The sequence below is a fragment of the Dromiciops gliroides genome, chromosome 1 (assembly GCF_019393635.1).
Source record: "Dromiciops gliroides isolate mDroGli1 chromosome 1, mDroGli1.pri, whole genome shotgun sequence".
Classification (NCBI taxonomy): Eukaryota; Metazoa; Chordata; class Mammalia; order Microbiotheria; family Microbiotheriidae; genus Dromiciops; species Dromiciops gliroides.
The window spans coordinates 424,849,636-424,872,992 of NC_057861.1; the positions used below are offsets into that span (position 1 = coordinate 424,849,636).

The following is a 23,357-nucleotide window of genomic DNA, read 5'->3' on the forward strand; positions in this document are numbered from 1 at the left end:
GTAGCCCTAAATGTATCTCTCCCTAATGTGTTAGTCTATTCTTTCTGCAGATGGGTAGTAATTTTTACCCCTTTACAATCAGACACTGGCTTTAAACTGAAGTCTTGCATTCCTTATACCTAATTAGAGTTATAAATTTCATTAAGGAACCAGTAGTGTGGCAAATGGTTTGCTGTTAATAGCTGGGCATTTTTTTCCTGGGGTACTTTTGCTTATTTCAGAAAAAAAAAAAGATCAGATCTGTTTCACGTCATTTTTTCTTTATCTTTTGTCTTCTTTTTTTAAAAAACTAAACTGATTCCATTTTCATCATGTCCTCAGACAGTTCAACCATTCTAATTAAATATGCAGCAAAAGACAGGGGCAAGCTGGAGTACCCCTGAACTTCCTCTCACCAGCTGCCTGCCAAGCTTTGTCAATGATCAGCAGCAGGTTGAGGCTAATATGAAAAAGTAACAAGCCCCCAGAGGAGGTGCCCTCCTCATGAGGAGCCATCACTGTTCCACATCACTTAGGAAAAAGATGACTTCCCCATATCCTGATCTAACTGAGAAAGAGTGTGCTTTGGGAGGCTCCTGAATTTTTAAGGCAGCCTAACAATTCATAGTCCATCTGGTTAAGATTAGAGGAATTTCAGAGAAACATATTGGCAAGACATAATCTTATTCAAACACTAAAGGTTTTCAGGGTTTTTGAAATAAAGATATATATGCCCTTTTGGGGGTAGGTGGGGTGGAGGCAATTTAATCGCCTACAATGTGCTAGTCACACTGCTGAGAACTTTGTAAATAAAACCTCATTTGATCTAGTAGGTAGGTACTATTATTATCCCCATTTTACAGTTGAGGAGACTAAGGAAGACTGGGATTAAGTTTGTTTTTTTGCAGGGCAATGGGGGTTAAGTGACTTGCCCAGGGTCATACAGCTAGTAAGTGTCAAGTGTCTGAGATTATATTTGAACTCAGTCCTCCTGAATCCAGGGCCGGTGCTGGAAGTATGTTTTGCATGATTTCACATGGATAATTGATATCCTCTTGCTTGCCTTTTCAAGGGACAGGGGTAGGAGAGAGAATTTGGAATTCAAAATTTAGAAAAAATGAATGTTAATTTTAAAAAATGTAATTGGGAAATATTTAATGACATAAATATTTTTTAAAGTAGTACCTTTATTGACTTTTCTTCTTAGGTATTATCATTTTGATTTATTAACTATTTTAAGATCAGATATAGTATATCTGCCCCTTAAAATATATGCCTGTGATTATAAAGACCCAATTTTAACAAAATAACATCTATCCTATCCTCTTAATTCCCTTAAACTAAAAAGATACATTTGAGATATGATTTTCAAGACATAAGGATTTTTGTATTTATTATTTTGCAACACCTAGACTTTGAGACTGATCAATAAATATTGATGAAGAGGAAAGAATTTGCTTTTGCATATGCCTTCACTGGAAGTCTCATTTTTGTTTTTTATTTTTGCTCTTGTACTCCTAAACATTGTTATTTAAAATAAACGAGATTACAGTGTGTTTTTGGTTTTTCCCTGTAGTCTAGTTCCTTAAGGAAACTGCAAGTGACAGAATGATACTGGAATCCTAAAGTGATACAAATAAAAAATCTTATTGTTTTTTGTCTCCTTTCTTCTCAACAGGAAATAGTCCTCAAGATAGCCCAAGAAATTTCTCCCCTAGTGCCTCAGCCCACTTCTCTTTTGCACGAAGGTAGGCGTGTGTGTCTGTCTGTGTGCATGTGTGTCTGTTGGAAAACTGTATATATAGGGTAGGGAGGAAATGTTACTTGTACCTAGTGAAAATGTGACACACAAATCCGAATACTTTCCTTATCCAGTCACCAAGGATTCCCACAAATCATGTGATTTTCACCTTAGTGATTTTGACTTTGCCAATATGAAGTTAATTGTTTACTTTTTGCTTGGATATTAGTCATAGCAAATATATCACCAGCAGAAGAAAATAGAGAACAATTACCCACAAAACATAACTCCTTTTCCTTCCCCAGTTAAAAGGAAGTGCTTCCATATCTTTACCACTTTTGCCACCAAATCCAAACATTCTATTTAAAACTGGATTTGGAAACTAAATTATCTGAAGAATTGCTTCTTTTCTCTAAACCAAACTTAAATCTTTAAAAAGTTAAATCTAGGGGCAGCTAGATGGCGCAGTGGATAGAGCACCAGCCCTGGATTCAGGAGTACCTAAGTACCTAAGTTCGAATCCGGCCTCAGACACTTAACACTTACTAGCTGTGTGACCCTGGGCAAGTCACTTAACCCCAATTGCCTCACCAAAAAAAAAGTTAAATCTATATTTAATAAAGCCTTGTAGACATGAAAAAAAAATCATTGAACCAATAGGTTTCATTGGGGAGGAGAATTTGTATTCTTATCACCTCCTTTTTTTTTTTTTTTTTTGCGGGGCAATGGGGGTTAAGTGACTTGCCCAGGGTTACACAGCTAGTAAGTGTCAAGTGTCTGAGGCCAGATTTGAACTCAGGTATTCCTGAATCCAGAGCCGGTGCTTTATCCACTGCGCCACCTAGCTGCCCCTTATTACCTCCTCTTACCAATATAACATCTTCCTCACTATTCTTTGTATTTTGAGGGCAGAAAGAACATAATATATACTTGTCTTAAAATAAGTTCTGCTTAATTTTAGTTTAACTTGTGGGTTTTACTTTAGCAACTTTAAAGAAGGTATGATAGATGAATCTTATGATTTTCTCTGGAATATTCATAGTGGATATCCTCTACCAGGAAATAAAATGTAAACACATGGTACTCAGGTGCCATAAAGATATTAATAAGCTCTACAAAAAGTGAGTTAGGTTTTTTCTTTTCTCCATTAGGATAATTTTCTTTAGTTCTTCAGAATAGAGACCTATGAGATTAAGAAAAATAATTAGCGCATTTTAGTATCTTTGAAAATAAAGGAAACGTACTAAAGAAGTACAAATCTCATTACACTATGCAATTAAAACTAGTACAAATCATATTCTCTTAATCCTGCCTGATTTATAAAAGTGAAGAGTTCCTAATAATTAAGTGGGTGATTGAAGGACAGATGAATTTTGCTTCCCTGATAAAAAAAAAATAAACATAAAGAAGCCCCCAGGCATGTTAATTTTTGTCAAACAGACCATAAACCATGACAGTGGATTATCACAGGAGAGCACCAGTTCATTTCTGCGTAAATTTCCAGATGGAACTCCCTACACACTCCTTCAAAAATATTAATTTGGGTAGGGACATGAGTGATCATATATTTAACTCTAAACTCATGTTCGTATATACTTGTTTAATATCATGAGATCTCTCTCTGGTGCTGAGAGTTGGTTTTCATGGAAATTCCCCATGTGGACTCCCACTCCTTTTGCCGTACATTCCTGAACTGAAGGGGTGAGATAATTATTCTCTGAGCTCATCTTATTTTGGCAATTAAAAAAATGTTTAGACATAAAAATTAGCATGAATGAAATAACTAAATCTGAACATCCGTTTGTTTTTGAATAGAGGAAAAAAGGTTTAGTAGTAATGTTTCCAGACCTCATATCATTCTTAACCTGCATGCCAAGATGTTATCGATATGGTTCCTCATTATAATTTTACATTGACTGATTTGAAAATTAGAAAGTCACGTCATGATATATGACTGCTTTCAGAAGTAGCTGTTGGTATAAAAGTATTGAATCCATTTTTTTAATGACACATTTTTAAAAAATGAAATTTGCTATAAAAGGATTGACACAGGAAAATGTACCTTAGTAGATCGAGTCTGGTATCTAAGAATCATGTTCCCTTCAGTTCTAACTGTAGCTCTGATGGGGCTGGGTGACCTAACTAGAGTTACTTAACCTTTCTATCCCTCAATTCTCTCATTTGCAAAAAGGAGGTAATAACTCTGTCTTCCTTTTCAAAGAAGTTGTGGAGGTTAACTAACAATTGTAAATTGTTTTCAGTTTCATTGGAAACACATAGCATCATGTAAATGCTAGCTAATCATAAGCTCTTTCCTTACAGCCCAAGGTTTTATATATGCCAAGTTAAATCCCAGAGTACATTTTCATAAGCAAGTTGTAAAGTCTTGAAAAGAGTTTATAGTGGAACTACTGATACGACAGACCATGGCATTATTCACTGATCATAACAACCTTTCCTGATGAGTAGTTTGAGAGGTTGTTTTTATAGGGAAGTAGGGAATTAGAATGTCCTCTATTTAATTTAGATACCAAAAAAGTTCCAGAGTGGATTATTTTTAATCCTGTACACCCAAGGAGATATTGAAATCAATCAAATTGTTTTTCTTCATTAAAAGCCAGGTTAATATTTAATTAGTTAGTTATAATTTGGTGCTTTTCCCTTTCTTTGTAGTAGAAAGAAAATCATCCTCTTAGGTTTTTTCATCAGTATTGAAATGCTGGTGCTGGTTATTTTAACTTATATTTGTATCTCTTATTTCCAACATTTTTCCTTCTTTATTTTTTCTATTTAATATACTAAAATTCTTACCTGCAGGGAAAAAGCTCTTTTAGGAAAAAGCCTCATGAGCCAAGTTTTCCTCCTAGAATTGTATTGATAGCAACTGCAGAGAAGCAGTGTTGAGTTAAACCAGTGTGTACCAAATGGCCTTTCTGTGTAATTATTCTTTAAAAAGGTTCTGTTTCTCCTAAACTTAGAAAGCCCCTTATCATGTGTAGTTGTCATAGTAATGAAAATGGAGTGATTTTTTAAAACCACATACAGCTAAAGAGATCCCCCAAAATGAGATAACCAGACAAGGTACAAGTAATTCTTGGTCCACTGCTGCACAATATACAATATATTCTCATTTTAACATGTTTCCAGTTGTATCTTTTGAGTAGTAAGCGAATATAATTTATGCTTCAGAGCTAATAAAAACACATGTCTTGGAATTGTTCATTCATCTGAAAGATGCTCATTGATACCTGAGGGAAAGAAGAGATAATGAATCACACACACATACACACCACACACACAAATCATGGTGAGGGAAATGGTATTTCTCACTTTTTCCAATGACTAGTTTATGATAATTAATATTAAATGGACTAAATAATTATTCTTAATTTCCTCTTTTTAAACAAAATAAAACTACGTAGGTGTTTTAGGTCTAAAGTGAAAACATAGGTTTTTCTTTTTTAATCTTTAATGACTAATCAAAGAAAACAGTTTCCCCAAGAATTAAGTCTTCTCCACTTTTTTTGTTTGCACATCTCTTTTGAACATATAACTTTATTAATTTTATATTTAATATCTAGCTGCAAGTGCAATGGTTTTAAAATATTTGGGGATAAGATAATAATAATAATAATGATTTAAATCCCATTTCATAGTGTATTTACATATGTTATTTTGCTTCTGTTCTTTAAACATTCTTGATTCAATTGTCCTCCAGTCATGGGCACAGAAATGACAGGTAAACTTTGTTTAAAACATAGTTGGTGATGTACATCCATTTAAATTTATCCATCTTGTTTCTGTGGGCCATACAAGTCAACCAGTGGTCATTCTGGCCTAGTATAGCTTAAGCTTCATTTTAGGCCATAATGTTCATTTTTCATAATAATAGTTAACTATGGCATTTTTCAAATTGAAGTCCAATCCTATTGAAGTTATTGACTTCCCATCGTTTGAACTATATGTGTAAGTGTAGACTCTAAAATTTTCTTTGTTTGCTTTTCTTTTTTTTTTTCCTAGTGGATTGATAGAGTCATGGCTACAAATAAAATTCCATTTTGAATAGTGATTACAGTAGCCCTCTGTGCCATATGCTTCTTCCTTTCTTATATGTATCTCAGCCTATTGTCCTTGGTGAACTGTAATCTGTGTACACGTCTCTGTGTATGTGTGTGTTTTCATTTTGTCATCTAATTGTTAAGATAATGGTTTTGTGATTTACAAATAAAGATTTTTACTTTTGAAGGTTTTAGGTTATATATACTTTTAGTGTCTCCCATCCCTTTTCCTAAACAAGGTTACTTTTTGTTGTGTTCCCTTACCTCAGACCCTTGGAATGACCTTCACTGAGCAGTTTATCAGCTTCTTATCCTGCACTTAGCATATGAAAATAAAAACTAGCTCCTATAAGACAGGGAGGCATTTTTTCCATAAAAGCTTTGGCACCCTTTTATTTGTCCCAATATCAAAAACCTCTCCCGTCTACCTAGCATCCAGTTATGATGATAGGCAGAAAATTTTCTGTTGTTGGCTATCCAGGAAGATAGCTGTTTGCTCATAAACTTTTTAAAGGGCTGCCATGGTGACGTGTTGTATGACTGGGCCACAGGATTGGTGCCATAACTCCAAGTAAAGTAGATTTTAAGGCACTTATTTTCTTAGTGCTAAAACAATTAGCCACGAAGGCTTGAACCACTGGGAAAACTCCCTATATCCATTCTCTTAGAAGTATGTTTAATTATTATTTTTTTTAAAACAGCCTACTCTTAAACTAGTGAACACAAAGCTTTTTATGCAGTTTAATTCCACACAGACCAATGTAAGATGCCAGTGATGTAATTTAGACCCAATGTCAGTTCCTCCTTCTAAAGAGCTTGATTCCAGATTATCTGTTACCTGGTGGGGTGTTTTTCCCCCTCCTTTTACTTCTCATTAATTTGAATCTGCTGAGCCTGACAGTTATAATTATCCCTAGTATTCATTTTGTCAAAGTATATTAGTGAGAGATCAATATTATGGATCAGCCCATTCAGTTTCTACTTGTTTCAGCCTATTGATTCTGTTTAAATAAAAGTCAACCTGGTGCATAATGTTTGTTTACCCGGACCATTGGTGAGAGTTTACCCATTCTCATACATCTTGCTGTGTATTGTTGTGTCATTCACTTGTCTAAAAATGCTTGTAACCCTGAGATTTCTGTACGATAATATTCTAGTGTTTGCTTGCACTAAATTCAATGTCTCAATAGGACTGATGGACGCCGTTGGTCTTTGGCCTCTCTCCCTTCTTCTGGCTATGGAACAAATACACCCAGTTCCACGGTATCTGTAAGTGTCTGATAGTTTTCTTTCCTCCTTCTAACACTTTAGAGGTATCACACAGGCATGTTTTTTCCTCAGGGTGTTGCCAGAAGAAAGAATAGGCTAATCTGTGTATGTCTGCCCCTCTGGGTAGATTTTGCATCAAGTGATAGCCATGGTACATACAACAAATATGCCTTTTTATTGCCAACTTGTCCTTTTTGGTTCCTAAAAATAAACCCCAGCAATAGGGAATTGGACTTTATAAGGTGATATTCCCTTTAGCTTTATCCTAGATTCCATAAAGATTTGAGGAAAGAGCTTCAAATTTGTAGAACTTTTAACCATCTATTAGTTAGATTCTATGCTACTGGTATTTGTGTCTTGTTTAATTAGATGATTTCTTGGAAATTACCAGGATGATATTAATAAATTCTCTACTCACCTCTTGTGTCTTCCTAAAGATGACAGAAGGTTACCCAAAAAATGACAAGAATTGAACCTTGGGACCTATATATTTTATTTTGCAAGTTTCATCTGTATTCCAGGGTGTTTCGGATGCCTGAACTGTGATGTGAGATTCTTACTCTAAGGAGAAAGCTAAGAAGAACCCAGGAACAGAATAAAATGAACACATTAAATAAAAACATGGTGGGAATAAGGAAGGTTCATTGCACAGTATTGGAGAGTCATACTCCATCAGAGTCATATTGCAACAGAAAAGCCAGGCAAATACTGAAAACAATTTAATAGGGCAAGTCAATTCTCTCTGAGTTTTTCTCATAGAGATGTGAAATGTCTGTGATTGGAAAGAAAGACAAGGCTACGCAGGCATATTGGGAAGTGGTAGGCACACAAGAAGGCTCAATCAGTGATTGATTTTTGGCAGTTTGAAGAGTTCTGGGCTGTGCTGAAGGATAAGGAGGTGACCTTGAGGCCACTTTCAAGCCTGTTTGTTATGACCCCTTCTTTGCCACTTCCTTGGCACCATGTTGTCCACATGAAGTAGTTAAAACTCCTATTGGTCATAGGAGCCAAGCAGTTGGTATAACCCAGGCATTTCATGCTTCTACGCTACTGACATTGGTTATACAGTATATGTGTTCTTTTCAGAATATATTTTAAGCTGCCTTCCTTCCTTGTTCACCATGTTTCCTGTCTCCATATCGTGTGTTGGTGTCAAGAAGGGATGCACCTTATTTTTCCATCTGTTACTCTGATATGACTTGGCATAAGCATCTAATTTATCATCTATCTCTTTTGAGAACTATCTAGACAATTTCATTTGGTTTCTGTCAGCAACTGAATGTGCTATATGTGAGCAAAGCATACTCTAAAAACAAAAACAAACAAAAACGAAAAAACAGCAACTACCAAGTGACAACAGGCTTCCAGCTAATAGTAAGCAATCACAAAATTTTAGTGGGGCCATTGTCATTGGAAACCAAGCCACGTCATAGAAGTAAAAAACATGGAAACCTTCTTGTGGAAATACATTTTGAATTGTAGAGTCATAGAGAGAGTGGAAAGCCACTACTAGAGCCTATATCTCCTGAGTCTTGGTCCAGCCATGCTTTGCATGCACTGGTTTGCAGTGCATATCACGTGTTATTTTACTGACAGATATGACTGCAACAGTAGAATCACTCCTGTCCCAAGCTATCTTCAGTGAGCTTCTAAAGAAAGTGCATCTATGAGCATCTCTAGTGAAGCACTTATGCTTGGTTATACTAACAGCTTCTGACTACTGGAAAGATGTTTTTCTTTTTTAAATAAGCATGAATTATATTAAAGCAAAGAATAGTATAAAAACTTTGATCCTAAAATTCCTATGTGTGGTTGTGTCTCTCTGTTTGTTTTGCTTCAAAAATTTCAAAAAAAATCTTGGCCTTTAAAATTATTTCTTGCTTAAGGACCAAGGAAGCATTTTAATGTATGGACTGTAACTGCTATTATTTCACCAAAGCATCAGCATCCCAATTTACCCGGGGTAGAAGTAATTAACAGATGCTAGAAATGCAATGCCTTATATTTCCACTCTCTTAAATCTTTGCATTTCTTTAAAGATTTGGAAAACGGATAGTGGTTATATCTTCTACCTCTATGATGTAATTATTTTTGCAAAAACAGATATGGGAAGAGAGACAGCCCATCTTCTCATAGTTCTTGCAGTGATTTAAATGGCTAAAACATGAATAGAGATGACTATAATAATTTAAATTGTATTAAATGTATTCAATGGGTATAAAAATGCACTGTGAAGATGGTGGGAGGGGAAGCACAAACATGGTACAAACTTATCAGAGCAGAGATCAAATGGGGAAGTTTTCACTGAGGGGTGGGAGGATATCATTTGAGTTGGGATTTAAAGAGTGAGTAGGAATTTAGTGTAATGGAAATGCAATCGCTGCATTCTTCTAGTGGCTCCTTGAATTTTCTGAATATATAAATTGATATACTCGATATTTTGATGGAGCCATGATTTCAGACAGGATGGGTGTTTCCTCCAACAATTTAGGCGTCAATGTTTCCTTAAAAATCTGCCCTATTAGAGTCACACTCTATAACATTTACTGATATATTATATAGTAATTCAAGTAATTTTTCAAAGGAAAGAGCCCAAGTAGAAGGAAAAGCACAGAAAGATGTGAAGAATATTAGTTTTGTATGTTAAGTAGTTGGTTTCTTTTTTTTTTTCCATTTGTTTAGGAGGGACATGGATTAAATGCTATTTCTTTTTTTTATATATACCTTAGTTCTTCATTTGCTGGCAAAGATAACATATCATACCCTATTCCAAAAGAATTTTTTGTGGGTTAGCAAGATGAAGAATCTTGTGAGGCATTTTGACCTTTTTGAGAATTGCTATGAAAATTCACGGAATGATCCCTGCAGCCATAATTGCAAATATAGTGGGAGATAGGCCTCTTTATTATTGTCAGTGGAGTGTAGGTTGTCTGTGTTTGTCTGAGGAGTTCTGTCTGGATGCAGAGAGATAACCTAACTGTGCTGGTCTTGTTGCAGTCATCCTGTTCCTCCCAGGAGAAGTTGCATCAGTTACCATACCAACCAACACCTGATGAATTACACTTTTTGTCAAAACATTTCTGCACTGAAAGCATCGCCACGGAGAACAGATGCAGAAACACTCCAATGCGCCCCCGTTCTCGAAGTCTCAGGTGACTTTTAGCTATTGTTTTGTTTTGTTTTGTTTTCTTACTGGAAACTTGTTATCTTGGGTTGACTTATTTCTTCTAGGGCAGTGGTTCTCAAAGTGTGGTCCAGAGTTCCACACTTTCAAGGAGTCTGTGAGGTCAAAACTATTTTCTTTATCATATTACAGTGTTTTAATTTCTAATTTGGTAAATATTGATGGATACAATTCATATAAACAAAAATTCTTGAGGGGTGGATTCTTAATTTTTAAGTGTATAAAGGAGTCTTGAGACCAAAAAGTTTGAGAACCTCTATTTTAGCATCTGCTTTTTTTAAACTTTTTTCCTAATTCCATTTTGCAAGACGAGTTAATTATCTTAATTTTTATGAATGTAATGTTTGTTCACCTAAAATAACCCTATTAATTATCAATGGAAGACATCTTCTTTTAAGTCATTACCAGTTATCACATAAAGCTCAAGACCTTCCCATAGGATCATAGTCATTAGAATTTTCAGGACGGGCAGCTAGGTGGCGCAATGGATAGAGCACCGGCCCTGGAGTCAGGAGTACCTGAGTTCAAATTCGGCCTCAGACACTTAACACTTACTAGCTGTGTGACCCTGGGCAAGTCACTTAACCCCAACTGCCTCACTAAAAACAACCAAAAAAGACTTTTCAGAACAGGATAAATACAAATAATTATATTTTCAAGAGAAGTTAACAGTCTTATTCTTCTTGCTTTTCAAGACTTCTTGAAAAGGTCAGCTAGGCAAGATGATGCATGTCTATAATTCCTACTACTGGGGAGGCTGAGGCTGAACTCCACAGTAATGAGCTGCACTATGCTGAAGTTGATTGGGTATAGCTGCATTCAATTCAACCCCAGGTTGCCTTAGGAGGGACAAATCAGTCTTGATCAGAAATGGAATAAATCAAAATTCTTATGCTAATCAAAGTGAAGTTAGGCCATGTACTTTAGCCTAAGTGAGATAGGGAGGTCCAGTCTTTTAAAAAAAAGATAAGGAGAAAAAGAAGGGAAAGCAGAAGGGATGGAAGGAGGGACTGAGGGAGGAAGGGAATAAGTGAAGGGAGAGAGGGGAGGGTGGGCAAGAAAGGAGAGGAAGCAAGGAAGTTAGGCAAGGTCAGCAGAAGTGGAAGAAACAATGCTCTTAGATACTTTGGATCTCACTGACACAGGTATTTCCTGCATGCACACCTTCTCATCCTATGTAACTTGTCAGCATTCTCTTACTGAGGTGCTATAGGGACCTTCCTCTTCATCTCTTGATTTGCCTAGATACCCGTGGAGCACCCTGGTTGTCCTTCAGCTATATCTCACTCTCACCACAAGAGAAGGCCATGTACTTTCTAAGTAAACCATCCCTCTAATTATATTCTTTGTCTACATAACAAGTTTAAATCAATAAAGATCACATTTTATATATCACTCTCTGATCTCATCAGTGTATGTTGCTTCCTCTATCAATGCATATGGCCAACTCTTCTGCAATTTTATTATCTTAGAACCTGAGGGACTTGCACAAGATCATGTGATTAAAGATAAAACTTGAACTCAGATCTTTCTGAATCTGAAAAAAACACACAACATATTTGTATCTAGTATACCAAACAGCCTCTCATAGAACTTTAGTTTTCCTTATTTTGGACATCTCTTCCTTCTCCTTCTAATAAGATGTCCTTCCCATATCAAAGTATCAGCTAATTTTTTTCCCCAAATAGGTTTCCTCTATTTTCCTTTTTTTTTTTTTTTGGTGGGGCAATGGGACTTCAGTGACTTGCCCAGGGTCACAGATCTAGTAAGTGTCAAGTGTCTGAGACCAAATTTGAACTCAGGTCCTCCTGAATCCAGGGCCGGTGCTTTATCCACTGCACCACCTAGCTGCCCCTGTTTCCTGTATTTTCTATGGGAACTAAGTATAATAAATAAAAAAGTGAATGAATAAGTAAATGAGTAAATGAATAGATAAATAAAACACTGAGCTTTGTGGGTCTCATTGAACTATTTCAGCTGAAATATGATCTGCTGGCTTGGACCCAGGTTCTGGCTAATCCTAAGGTTTCAGGAGCCAGAGCTACTTGAATCTAGGTTCAAAATCACTTTTTGACTTCAGGATTCTTTTCTTTTTCTTTTTTAAAAAATATGTCTTTATTTAATGAATGGAGTCTCATAGTTTAATAGTGCTGCAGCATTTATTAATCATATAATGCATAAAAATGATCCCTGAGATCTCAAGGAAAGCTTATTTAATGGTAGCTTGCACTTGTAGAGCATTGTAAGGTTTGCAGAATGCTTCACAAACATATCTCATGATATCCTTATAACAGCCCTGGGAGATAGATATTATCCTGATTTTACTAATGAGGAAACTGAGGCAGACAGTGATTAAGTGACTTTGTCCAGAGTCACACAGCTAGTTAAGTGTCTGAGGCCAGGTTCAAAATCTTGTCTTTCTGATGTCAGGCCCAACACTATCCATTATGCCACCCAGTTGCATATAACAATGCTCCATGAGAGAAGTGTATATTCTACCATATATTCTATGGGCACTATTTTTTTATTTAACAAAAACTTCCCAGATATTTACTCAAGGAAGTATGTGATGCTCACATCAATTAAACAGAAAGTCCACATACCTTTTAAAAAACAAAAAGAAAAAACCATGGCAGACAGGACAAAGATGATAAACTATTATGAGAATAAGAAAGCTACAGAATCCTAGAATTTCAGAACCGGAGGAGACCTCAATGATATCTGAAAAAAAAAAAATCTCCCCTCCAACATCACCAGCCACCTTCTGTATGAAGACCTCCAGTAAGGTCGAACCTCCCATGTCCCAATGTAGCTAATTCTACTTTTGTACAGTTCTAATTGTTAGGAAAGACTTCCTGATTTCAAGACTAAATTTGCTCTTTGCTACTTCCCCCTATTGTTCTTAGCCCTGCCCACAGGGGACAGAGAGAACAAATCTAATCTCTCTTCCACATGGTTGTCCTTCAGATACAGGGCAACTGGCATCTCACCCCTCCCCAACTCCCAAAGTGGTTTTTTTTTTTGTTGTTGTTGTTTGTTTTGTTTGTTTGTTTTCCCCAAAGTGTTCTGTTCTCCCACTTAAAATATCCCCAGTTCCTTCAGCTGGTCTTTATCTAGCATGAACTCATGGTTTTTAACCTTCCTGGACCTTCTCCAGGTCGTCAGTGTCCCTCCTAAACTGTGATACCCAGAAATGGTTGTAAGACTGCCGATGTGTCACCAGGGCAAAGTATACCTGGATTCTGTCCTCGGTGTTCCTGTAATCTGTACCTCTCTCAATAAGATCTCATTAGCTTTTTTTTTTCTTTTTCCTGGCTGAATGTTTATGCATCTTCCATCTACACAGTAGATTTCCCAGTACATGGTGCCTCACTCAGCATCCCATGCAAATGGGACATAGTTAAGAGATGTGTTTTTGATGAGCAAATAAATGGTACAGTACTCAGCATGGAACACCGATGCTATGAAAGAATTTTTTTTTTTTAATTGAGGCAATGGGGGTTAAGTGACTTGCCCAGGGTCACACAGCTACTAAGTATCAAGTGTCTGAGGCCTGATTTGAACTCAGGTACTCCTGACTCCAGGGCCAGTGCTCTATCCACTGTACCACCTAGCTGCCCCCGCTATGAAAGAATTTTAAAACCACTTTAGTGTTATGAGACAGACTCCTGGTTTCTGGTACAAGCTTGAACTAACAACTACTTAATGCAAGAGTTCTTATCCTTGGATCCATGAATTTTTTTTTAATGTATTGATAACTATTCCAATAGAGTTGCTTTCCCCTCTACTCCTGTGTATGTTATTTTATACCTTTAGAAAAGGGATTCTTGGGGTAGCTAGGTGATGCAATGGATAAAACACCAGCCCTGGATTCAGGAAGACCTGAGTTCAAATTCAGGCTCAGACACTTGACATTTAACTAGCTGTGTGACCCTGGGCCAGTCACTTAACCCTCATTGCCCCAGCCGAGGGGAGGGGGAAGGGAGAAAGAAAGAAACGAAAAAGGATTCTGAGAAGAGGGTTCATGAGCTTCACCAGACTGCCAAAGTGGGTCCATGACCTAAAAAGGCTAAGACCCCCCGATTTGAAGGGTCCATATTATTGTACTTTCTTTTAATATTAGAGACTAATTAGATTTTTTTTTTTTTTTTGCGGGGCAGTGGGTATTATTTGACTGGCCCAGGGTCACACAGCTAGTAAGTGTCTGAGGCCGGATTTAAACTCAGGTACTCCTGAATCTAGGGCTGGTGCTTTATCCACTGTGCCACCTAGCTGCCCCTGAGACTAATTAGATTTAATAAAAGAACTTTATTTTTTCAGTTTTATTTTAATTTATGGAATAAAACAATCATTTCCATTTTTATAAATTTTTTTGAACAAATAATAAAAGAACTTTATGCCAATGTGTATCTTGTTTTAGGCACCATTTTAATTGCTTCTCCTGAGCTACTTTCACCAATATTAAGACAAACAATAAAGCCCAGTTTAAGCAGATAAAACTGCCACTCCCTGTATTGTTTTCTAAAGTTATTTTGTGGAATCTCATCTTTTCTGTGTCTCATGCACTATTCAGTATTTTCATGTACTATTTAATGTGTATATGTATACACACACACACACACACAAATGGCTGAAGCCATAGTTTATTATATAATCTGCTTTTGTAACGAAGGCTGCATAGCATTTTGCATGCAAACAGATTGTTTATAAATAGGAAACCTCCTTTCATTACATGCTGTGACAAGTTTAAAAGGATAATGTGCTTCACTTGCAGCCCTGGACGTTCTCCCGCCTGCTGTGACCATGAAATAATTATGATGAACCATGTCTACAAAGAAAGGTTCCCAAAGGTAATGAATTGTGTTTAAGATGCGCAGCATCTCTACTAACAGGCAGTGTAGGTTTTAAGTATGTGTTTGGTGGTTTTGTTATTGGAAGTAATGATCCAATCCAGTAATGAGTTTCATAAAGCAGGCACCAAACTCTTATTAGAAAGATAAAATTGCTATAAATTAAAAAAAAAAAAACTGCTGAGAACTGACCCTTCTTTCTTTAGGTATTACTGAACTGGTTCTAAAATTCATTTTTGCTGGTTATATATAGTCTGGGAAGCTATTGTTCAGTAATTTTTATTTAAAATCAAAAGTCACTTCTGGGCCCTTCATGCTCCCAGTGTTCTAGGAATAACGTGTTATGTCATGAGGAGCTCTTTTTTTTCCTCCTTTTCACCCATAATCTCATAGTATTCATACACATAGGCAGAATGAGCTTTAGGTTGTTTCCCATTATTTTCTCCCTATCCCTCTCCCCAGCTCCTTCTACTCTCTCAAGTTTCCCACTTCTCTACTCATTATTTTTTTTAAGTTAATTATTGACTTAGATCTAGAAGTGGAAAGTGTCGTTTGACTTGCTTTGCTCTTAGAATGCAAGACTTAGATCATCCTGAAGAGAAGCAAAAGGCTGGGACCCTGGTCAGGAAAAACTATGACATTCATCTTTTATTATTATCCTCATTCCCCAGATAGTTTGGATTTTGAAGAAGAGAGGGATAACCCTTGGAAAATTCTCCATTTTGCTCTTACTTCAGCCCCCCCCCCCCCCGTAAACCCAAGGAAGGGAACAAAAGGAAACCTTTGGTTTCATAAATCAGGCACAGAGTGCTTATTATTTTTAATGAGTCCAACATTGATGTCATTGATTAAAGCAGTTTGAGCTATTTATCACATGTCAGTTGTTCAGCAGGAAAGTAGACACTGACTCTACATAGAAACTATTTGCTTTATTGGGGAGAGACGTGGGTGTTGAGGGGAAGTAAATACCAGGGAAATGGAATATGACAGCTTATGATTGGGGATATCTTAGGCCAGGAGTCAAGATTAGGCAATAGGTGATTAAAAAAGAATTGAATCAAGTGGGAAAGTGAAATCCTAGAAGATTTACTAAGAGAATCTTCTTGTGCTTTTATTTATGAAATAGGTTTTCCAGGAAAAGGGATGCAAAGGTAACCAGAGAGGTTATACCATAGAAAGGTGTACTATGATGGATAGAGAGCTGCCCTCATAGCCAGAGGACTTGGATTCAAGACCCACCTCTGACACATGTGCAAGTCACTTAGCCAATCAATGCTCTAGGCAGCTCTTCATAAGTTACAGTGAAGGTGCTAATACCTGCACTACTGAAAGGAGTTTCCTCACCTGGGAGTTCTCCCTATTAACAAAATCACCAGTCCTGTCTGTATCCCTATGACAGTTCCTTGAAATATTAACAACAAGAAGTGGGGAGGGAAAGGAGGGAGGGGGAAAATTTGAAACTCAAAATCTTACAAAAACAAATGTTGAAAACTATTTTTACATGTAACTGGAAAAACATAAAATACTTTTAAGATTGGGAAAAAAGAATAAAAAAATAAAAACAAAACAGTAACAATAAAGAACGCTGGGCATATCTGACAGACCATATGTAGGAGGACTGGTAAAGAAATGAAGGCATCTCAGTGTTTGTACATTATTTGAGCTGTAGGGAGAAAATACCATAGGCCATTATTCATTTGATAGGTTGAAAACCAGGGAATATGAATGGTTGGCATTCCATGTTATTGAGCATTATTCACATGGTAGTATTTCTTATAAGATTATTATCAATACTTGTTCTTAAAAATAACTAGAAGCTTCAGAAAGTGCTAGTTTATTGTAATGATGTAATTGGGAATATGTGTGCATGTTATATCATAACCTGGTTGGTGGTTTTTTTTTTTTTTCTCCCCCACCCCTTCATTTAACAGGCTACAGCTCAGATGGAAGAACGTCTTCAGGAAATTATCACAAACTATTCTCCCGATAACGTTCTCCCCCTGGCAGATGGAGTACTTAGTTTCACCCACCATCAGATCATTGAACTGGCTCGAGATTGCTTGGATAAATCCCATCAGGGCCTCATCACCTCACGATACTTCCTCGAATTACAGCACAAATTAGATAAGTTGCTACAGGAGGTATGGACCGTGCATGGTACAGAGATAATTATCTTTTGCTGAAAAATTGTATGAGAACATTTGCTTAAAAGTTGTTGCAGTGAAATAGTTGAGGTTGCTGTCTCGAGGAGAAAAAAAAATAGATGGTGAAGTACTATAAATTCATACTGGTTGTTGTTTAACGTAATTAAAAAGTTAATGCAGTAACCTTTACGGAAACCTCAGGGCCCAACAATGTACGACTCCAGGATAAGTGGATTGTGAAGGATTTAAAAGCAGTCATTTTTCCCCCTAGTCCGCAAGTTATAAATTGCCTGTGTGTATGTGCATGCCTTTATGAAGCTATCTAGTACTAATATCTGAAAAGGGTAAATGGAAAAGTACCAGCTTCTTCCAGGCCATATGCCCTGTTAATTAACCTGCATGGTGTTGGGTAGCAAATGGCAAACCTTAAATTTTCACTAGTGTCAGCTCTTATTCTTTAAAAAAACACCATCCCATTTCCAAAATGAATGATAAAGAGAGGGCCTGTCTGGGCCTAACACTTGCATGCATAACTCTTGATAACACCCCTGAGAGTGTGTGTGTGACAAGTTGCACAGGATGATAGGGGGCAGGGAGTTGAGTGGACTAAATCAATAATAGAGTTCCTCTAAGTAATTGAAGCAGATCAACCACAAATAAAACCAGTAATTAAGTATATCAGATGCATTTTGTCTAAATGTATTATGGGAGATCTGATTGTCCTGTCTCGACATCACTCGAGGTTGTACTCTCAGTGCATAAATATGCAAATAAGTCCAATGAACAACCCTATCATGACTGAATCTTAGGGGAAATTTTTGTTCAGGTGGTATGTGTGCTAGGACAAATGTCACCTCACTGCTAGAGTATGCTTGACTTAACAGCAAGCAATAATCTAATCCTGTTGCAGTTTTTAATTGAAAAGACTAGTGAAATCATAACAAAGCACCTATGTAAATGACTTTTGGTTCCCCTGGGGGTAATTGGGACTTTTTAAATGGCAAGCTTCTTGTTGGAAGGTGTAAGTTACAGCCAAAAATGTTGCCTGTAAGGCTTCCTCTGATTCCATTGCTCTTTTCTCTTTCTTTCTTTCAGAGGGGGAGTGGGGTTGGGATGGGGGATGGAGAGGCAGTCAGGGTTAAATAACTTGTCCAGAATCACACAGCTAGTAAGTATCTGAAGTCAGATTTGAACTTGGGTCCTCCTGAATCAGGGCCACTGCACCACCTAGCTCTTTTTCACATTGTCTCTATTATTGCCAGTTTGGCCCCGTGTTTCTTGTTTCAGTCTAAGTATCCATGAACATGAGTACTTGGTCCTACTTGTAGTGGGAAAAGAGAATGATTGGAAACCTTCCCACCTTTGAAAACACACACACACACACACACACACACACACACACACACACATAATCATGAATAAATAGATCATTCATGAAGGTAGAGCTATAATGATGTTACCAGATGTATCATTAAACATTAAGTGCCTACTATGTGCTAGGCACTGTGCTAAGTAAGCACTGGGGATACAAAGAAAGGCAAATATAGTCCCTGCCCTTGTGGGACACTTAGTCTAATGGGGGTAGATAACAAACAAATGTACAAATAAGCTATAGACAAATTAGAAACCATTAACAGGGGGAAGGAGAAGCATCTTATAGAAGATGGGATTATAACTGGGATTGGAAGGGAGTCAAGAGGCAGAGATGGAGGAGGGAGAACATTCCAGGCATGAGGGACAGCCAGAAAAACTTGTTCAGAGCCAGAAGATGTACTCTTTTGTGTGAGGTCAGTGTTATTGGATCAGAGTACATGGAAAGGGGGGGCGGGTTATGAGGGGAGAAAATGATTGGAGCCACTGGAGTTTATGGAGTGTGGGCAGGGGTGCGAAGAGTGTGAGAAGGGCAGAACTGTATTTTAGGAAGATCCCTTTGACAACTGAGTAGAAGATGGACTGAGGTGATGAGGCCTTAAGCAAGATGGTATCAGAGGAGGGAAGGAGACATATGCAAGACATTGTTACAGGGGTAAAAATTGATAGACCTTGAAAATAGATTGGATGTGGGTAGTAAGAGAGAGTGAGTAGGTAAGGATGATTCCCAGGTTTTTGAGTCTGGGAAAACTAGGAGTGAGAAGTTTAGAAGGGGGCAGAGTTGAGGGAGGATAACAAATTCAGTTTTGGACATGTTAAGTTTATGATGTGTACTAGATATTGTTAGAGACATCCAAGAGGCAGCTGGAGATACAAGATCAGCAGAAAGAATAGGGCTGGATGAATAGATTTAAGAAACATCAGCATAAAGATAATAATCAAGTCCATGGGAACTAATTAGATCACCAGGTGAAATTATATGGAAAGAGAAGAGCAGAGGATTCAGGACAGAGCCCTGAGGTAAACTCACAGTTAGCAAGCATGACATGGGTAAAGATCCAGCAAAGGAAACTGAGAAGGAGTGGTCAGATAGGGAGGAGGAGAACAAGGAGGACCAGTGTCCTGAAAACCTAGAGAGAAGAGAGTATCAATTAAGAGAAAGTGATCAATAGCATCAAAGGCTACAGAGTGGTCAAGAAGGATAAGGACTGAGAAAAGGCCACTAGATTTGGCAATTAAGAGATTGTTAGTAACTTTGGAGAGAGCAATTATGGTTGAATGTTGAGATTGGAAGCCAGACTGTAGAGTTAAGATGAAAGGGAGTGGAAAGGAAGTGGAAGCACCCATTATAAATGGCCTTCTCAAAAATGTTTAGCCACAAAAGACAATAGAGATATGAGAAAATAGCAGGAATGGAAGAATGGAGCAAAGGGCTTTTTGGGAATAGGAAAAACCATGGGCATGTTTGTAGGTAATAGAGCAGCAGCTATTTGATAGGCAGAGATTGAAATATGAGAGTGGGCATGATTGAAGGAAAAGTCTGCTAGAGAAAACAGACAGAATGGCATCCCTTGTGCATATAGAAAACCTTGCTTTGGGAAGTAGAAGAGCTACCTCATAGTGTGATAGAGAGGTGAAGGAGGAGATAGAGACAGAAAGCATCTGGGTGATATGAGAAGAGCAGGAGGGGAGAAAAGGGACCTCTCAACCTATGGCTTCAATTTTTCCAGTAAAATGTGAGGCAGGGTTCTTTTTTTTTAATTAATTAATTAATTAATTTTTTTTTAAGTGAGGCAATGGGGGTTAAGTGACTTGTCCAGGGTCACACAGCTAGTAAGTGTTAAATGTCTGAGGCCGAATTTGAACTCAGGTACTCCTGACTCCAGGGCTGGTGCTCTATCCACTGTACCACCTAGCTGCCCCAAGGCAGGGTTCTTAACTGAGATGTTGGGAGAAGGAGGAAGCCATAGGAAATTTGAGGAGTGAAAAGGTTTGGCCGGGTACTCTGTAGTGAGTGGGATAGAGGTAATTAGGGACGTGTAAAAGGATTGCCTTGCAACTGTGATGGCCTAGTCAAATTATGTAACACATTCATAGTGGATCGGGTCGGCCTGATTTTGTGATTTTCTCCTAATTTGTTTAGCAGTATGTATGTGCCAGTGATCCCAGTGAAACTCCCTACTCAGTTTGCTTTTCCGTGGTTCTGTGCACCACATACCACCTGGCCTGTTTCATGGATGAATTTCTCTTTACCAAGTCTAGAAAGTTCTGAATTGGCATCATAGTGGATGATGCCCAAGTCATGTTCATTGGTTTATAACAAGGCAATACTTCACTATTTGGGCAGAGATGAGTTTGTGTTTACAGCATAAAAGTCATTCCTTGGTGATAAGGACATCTTTTGTGTTTCACTGTAAGCTGCTTGAATATAGAAATGGTTTCATTTTTGTGATTGGATTCCCTAGTACCTCACCTGGCCCCCAGCAGTCGCTTAATAAATGTTTGTTGATTCCTTGATTGATTGATTTCTTGTCCATACCTCTATCTCAGTAGGTAAACATTTCTATTCACCATTTTACTTTTCAGCAGTTAAAACTCTCTTCAAAACCACATTTACCATAGACATCAAGGACTGGGAATGTTAAAAGCAAAGCTAAATACACAAGGCTGGCAAAGGTGCCCTCACCAGAGTTGCAGTATGGGAACATGCCTTTGGTTTTCTTGTAGTGTGTTTATTGTCGGTTCCCAGCTGTGACAGACCTTCAAGGAATAGCAGGGTTCCCTATAGCCACTTAATGCATTGTACCATTCTTTGGCATAACTGGGGGAAATGCTCTCCCGGGCTTTGAGCAGTTTGATTTAGCTAATGCTTTTTTAAAGTTCTGAGGTTGAGGTCAGGTTAAACTGAATGTTTTTTGGATGTCTCAATCCTTTTGCTTAGGTGTGTTTATGAACAGAAAATATAACCTACTCTCAGATCTGGGTCACAAATTTTATTTTGACCAAGGCTTAAAATAGAAACATGTTCATGGTATCTATTAGTGTTCTCGTTTAGTAGAACATTGCTGACAACCTGAAACAGATGTTTCTCTTCCCAGTTGTAGTTCTCTTTCAAATTGAATGTTTGGGTGTTTTTCTAATATATCAAAGCTGCTATAGTTTCTTTCCCCCTTTTTACAATTGTAGAATTAGTAGATGAAATCTTTGACTATTAGCTTCTGTGTTTTTATTTTATATGATAATGCTTGCAAGTAGAAAGGAAATTAATGTGTATTTTTGTAGTTTCTATGATAGTGTTTCTATAACCTAACCAATTTAATGAGATAAAACCTTTTCTTTTTCTTTACCTTTTCCATTGCAAAGCCCTTCTGAAAGCTATTAATATTTTGTTCAGTTTTTCATGTTGTTCTCAGATACATAAAACAGTGATAGTATTGTATTACATAGGAACCTTATTGTGCAACTTCTATTGTCAATATAAAAGGAAAAGGGATTTTTAAAAAATATATGAACGAGGAGATGATGATTATCTTTGAGAAGGAAGAAAAAACACACATGGCTTCTTGGTATTCATTATATCTCATAGAATCTTGTCTTTGTTGAAGAAAAAAAGTTAGAAACTTTAAGTATAATTTAAATCTTTGAAACCGTCTCTCCCATGGATGAAAAGAGTCTTAGAAAAGTTAGAAATGATAGACCTCTAGAGAAAATTGAATGGCAATAGAAAGAAGTATTCTTTCTTCTCAATCGTATATGACACTGTCACAAGAATTGACTATGTATCAAGACATAAAAACCTTACAAACAAATGCATAGAAGCAGAAATATTAAATGTGCCCTTTTCAGACCACAATACAATAAAAATTACATTCAATAAAGGGCCATAGAAGCATAGATCAAAAATTAATTAGAAACTAATCTCATCCTAAAGAATGAGTACATTAAAATCCTCTCCCATGCCTCCCTCTGTGTATTTTTCTTTGGAACATACTCAATTTTCCCAGTGCTCACCAATCATCTTTTTTTTCCCCTTTTCAACATTTGCTTCCATTCTTTGTCTATATGTGCTTTTCTATACATAGGATTTAACAAATATTTATTGAGTCCCTTCTGTGCACAAAGTACTGTATTAGGCAAATATATATGCTCCCCCCCCAAGGAGTTTACCATCTAATTGGGACACAGCTACTTCTACATGAATCGTTATAACACAAAAGAGAATGTGATCCATGCTAATAAGTCCAGACAGAGATTCATGGGAAATTTCAGGGAGGAACGAGAATTTTGAGCAGGAGCACTTGAGAGAGATACCTAAGGTGGACAAGGATTTCAAATTAGCTATTACAGAGCACAGTGTCCATTCCAGGGGCATGGCAAATGGTATGAAAAAAACTATAGCGGATAGACTGAAAACAGAGCTGCAAATAATTCAATTTGGCTTAAATGTAAACTGCATAAAAGAGAGCGAGTAAAAGTTTATGAACCAACTTATGAAGTCTTAAATATGATGGTAAGGAGTCTGTATTTTATAAGGTAGGCAGTGGAAAGATACTGAAAGTTTTTGTGTAGAGAATTGGCATGACCAGAGGGGTATTACATTAGGAAGATTAGCCAGGCAGCAGTGTGAAGATTGGATGGAGAAAGGAGAGAGTCCAGGAAGACCATTTAGAAATGTTCCCACCACTACCCCCCCAAAAAACAATTGCATCAGTCCAGCTAAGAGGTAAGATAAGGAGGTCCTTACCAGAGTAGGGGAAGTAG

General features: G+C 37.3%; 1 protein-coding gene across 5 annotated transcripts in view; it reads left to right on the forward strand.

The window, feature by feature from the left end:
• Positions 1-23,357, forward strand: part of MAST4 (microtubule associated serine/threonine kinase family member 4) — an 808,011-nt gene that overhangs the window by 705,705 nt on the left and 78,949 nt on the right. For 3 of the 5 annotated variants that reach the window (XM_043988945.1, XM_043988963.1, XM_043988979.1), the window contains 5 exons: positions 1,658-1,727; positions 6,969-7,047; positions 10,045-10,199; positions 15,006-15,081; positions 17,013-17,222. In XM_043988945.1, the coding sequence (XP_043844880.1) occupies positions 1,658-1,727; positions 6,969-7,047; positions 10,045-10,199; positions 15,006-15,081; positions 17,013-17,222 (590 nt within the window). Of the gene's footprint in view, positions 1-1,657; positions 1,728-5,438; positions 5,460-6,968; positions 7,048-10,044; positions 10,200-15,005; positions 15,082-17,012; positions 17,223-23,357 lie in introns of all 5 variants that reach the window. The other 2 variants (XM_043988953.1, XM_043988971.1) reach the window with 1 other exon arrangement.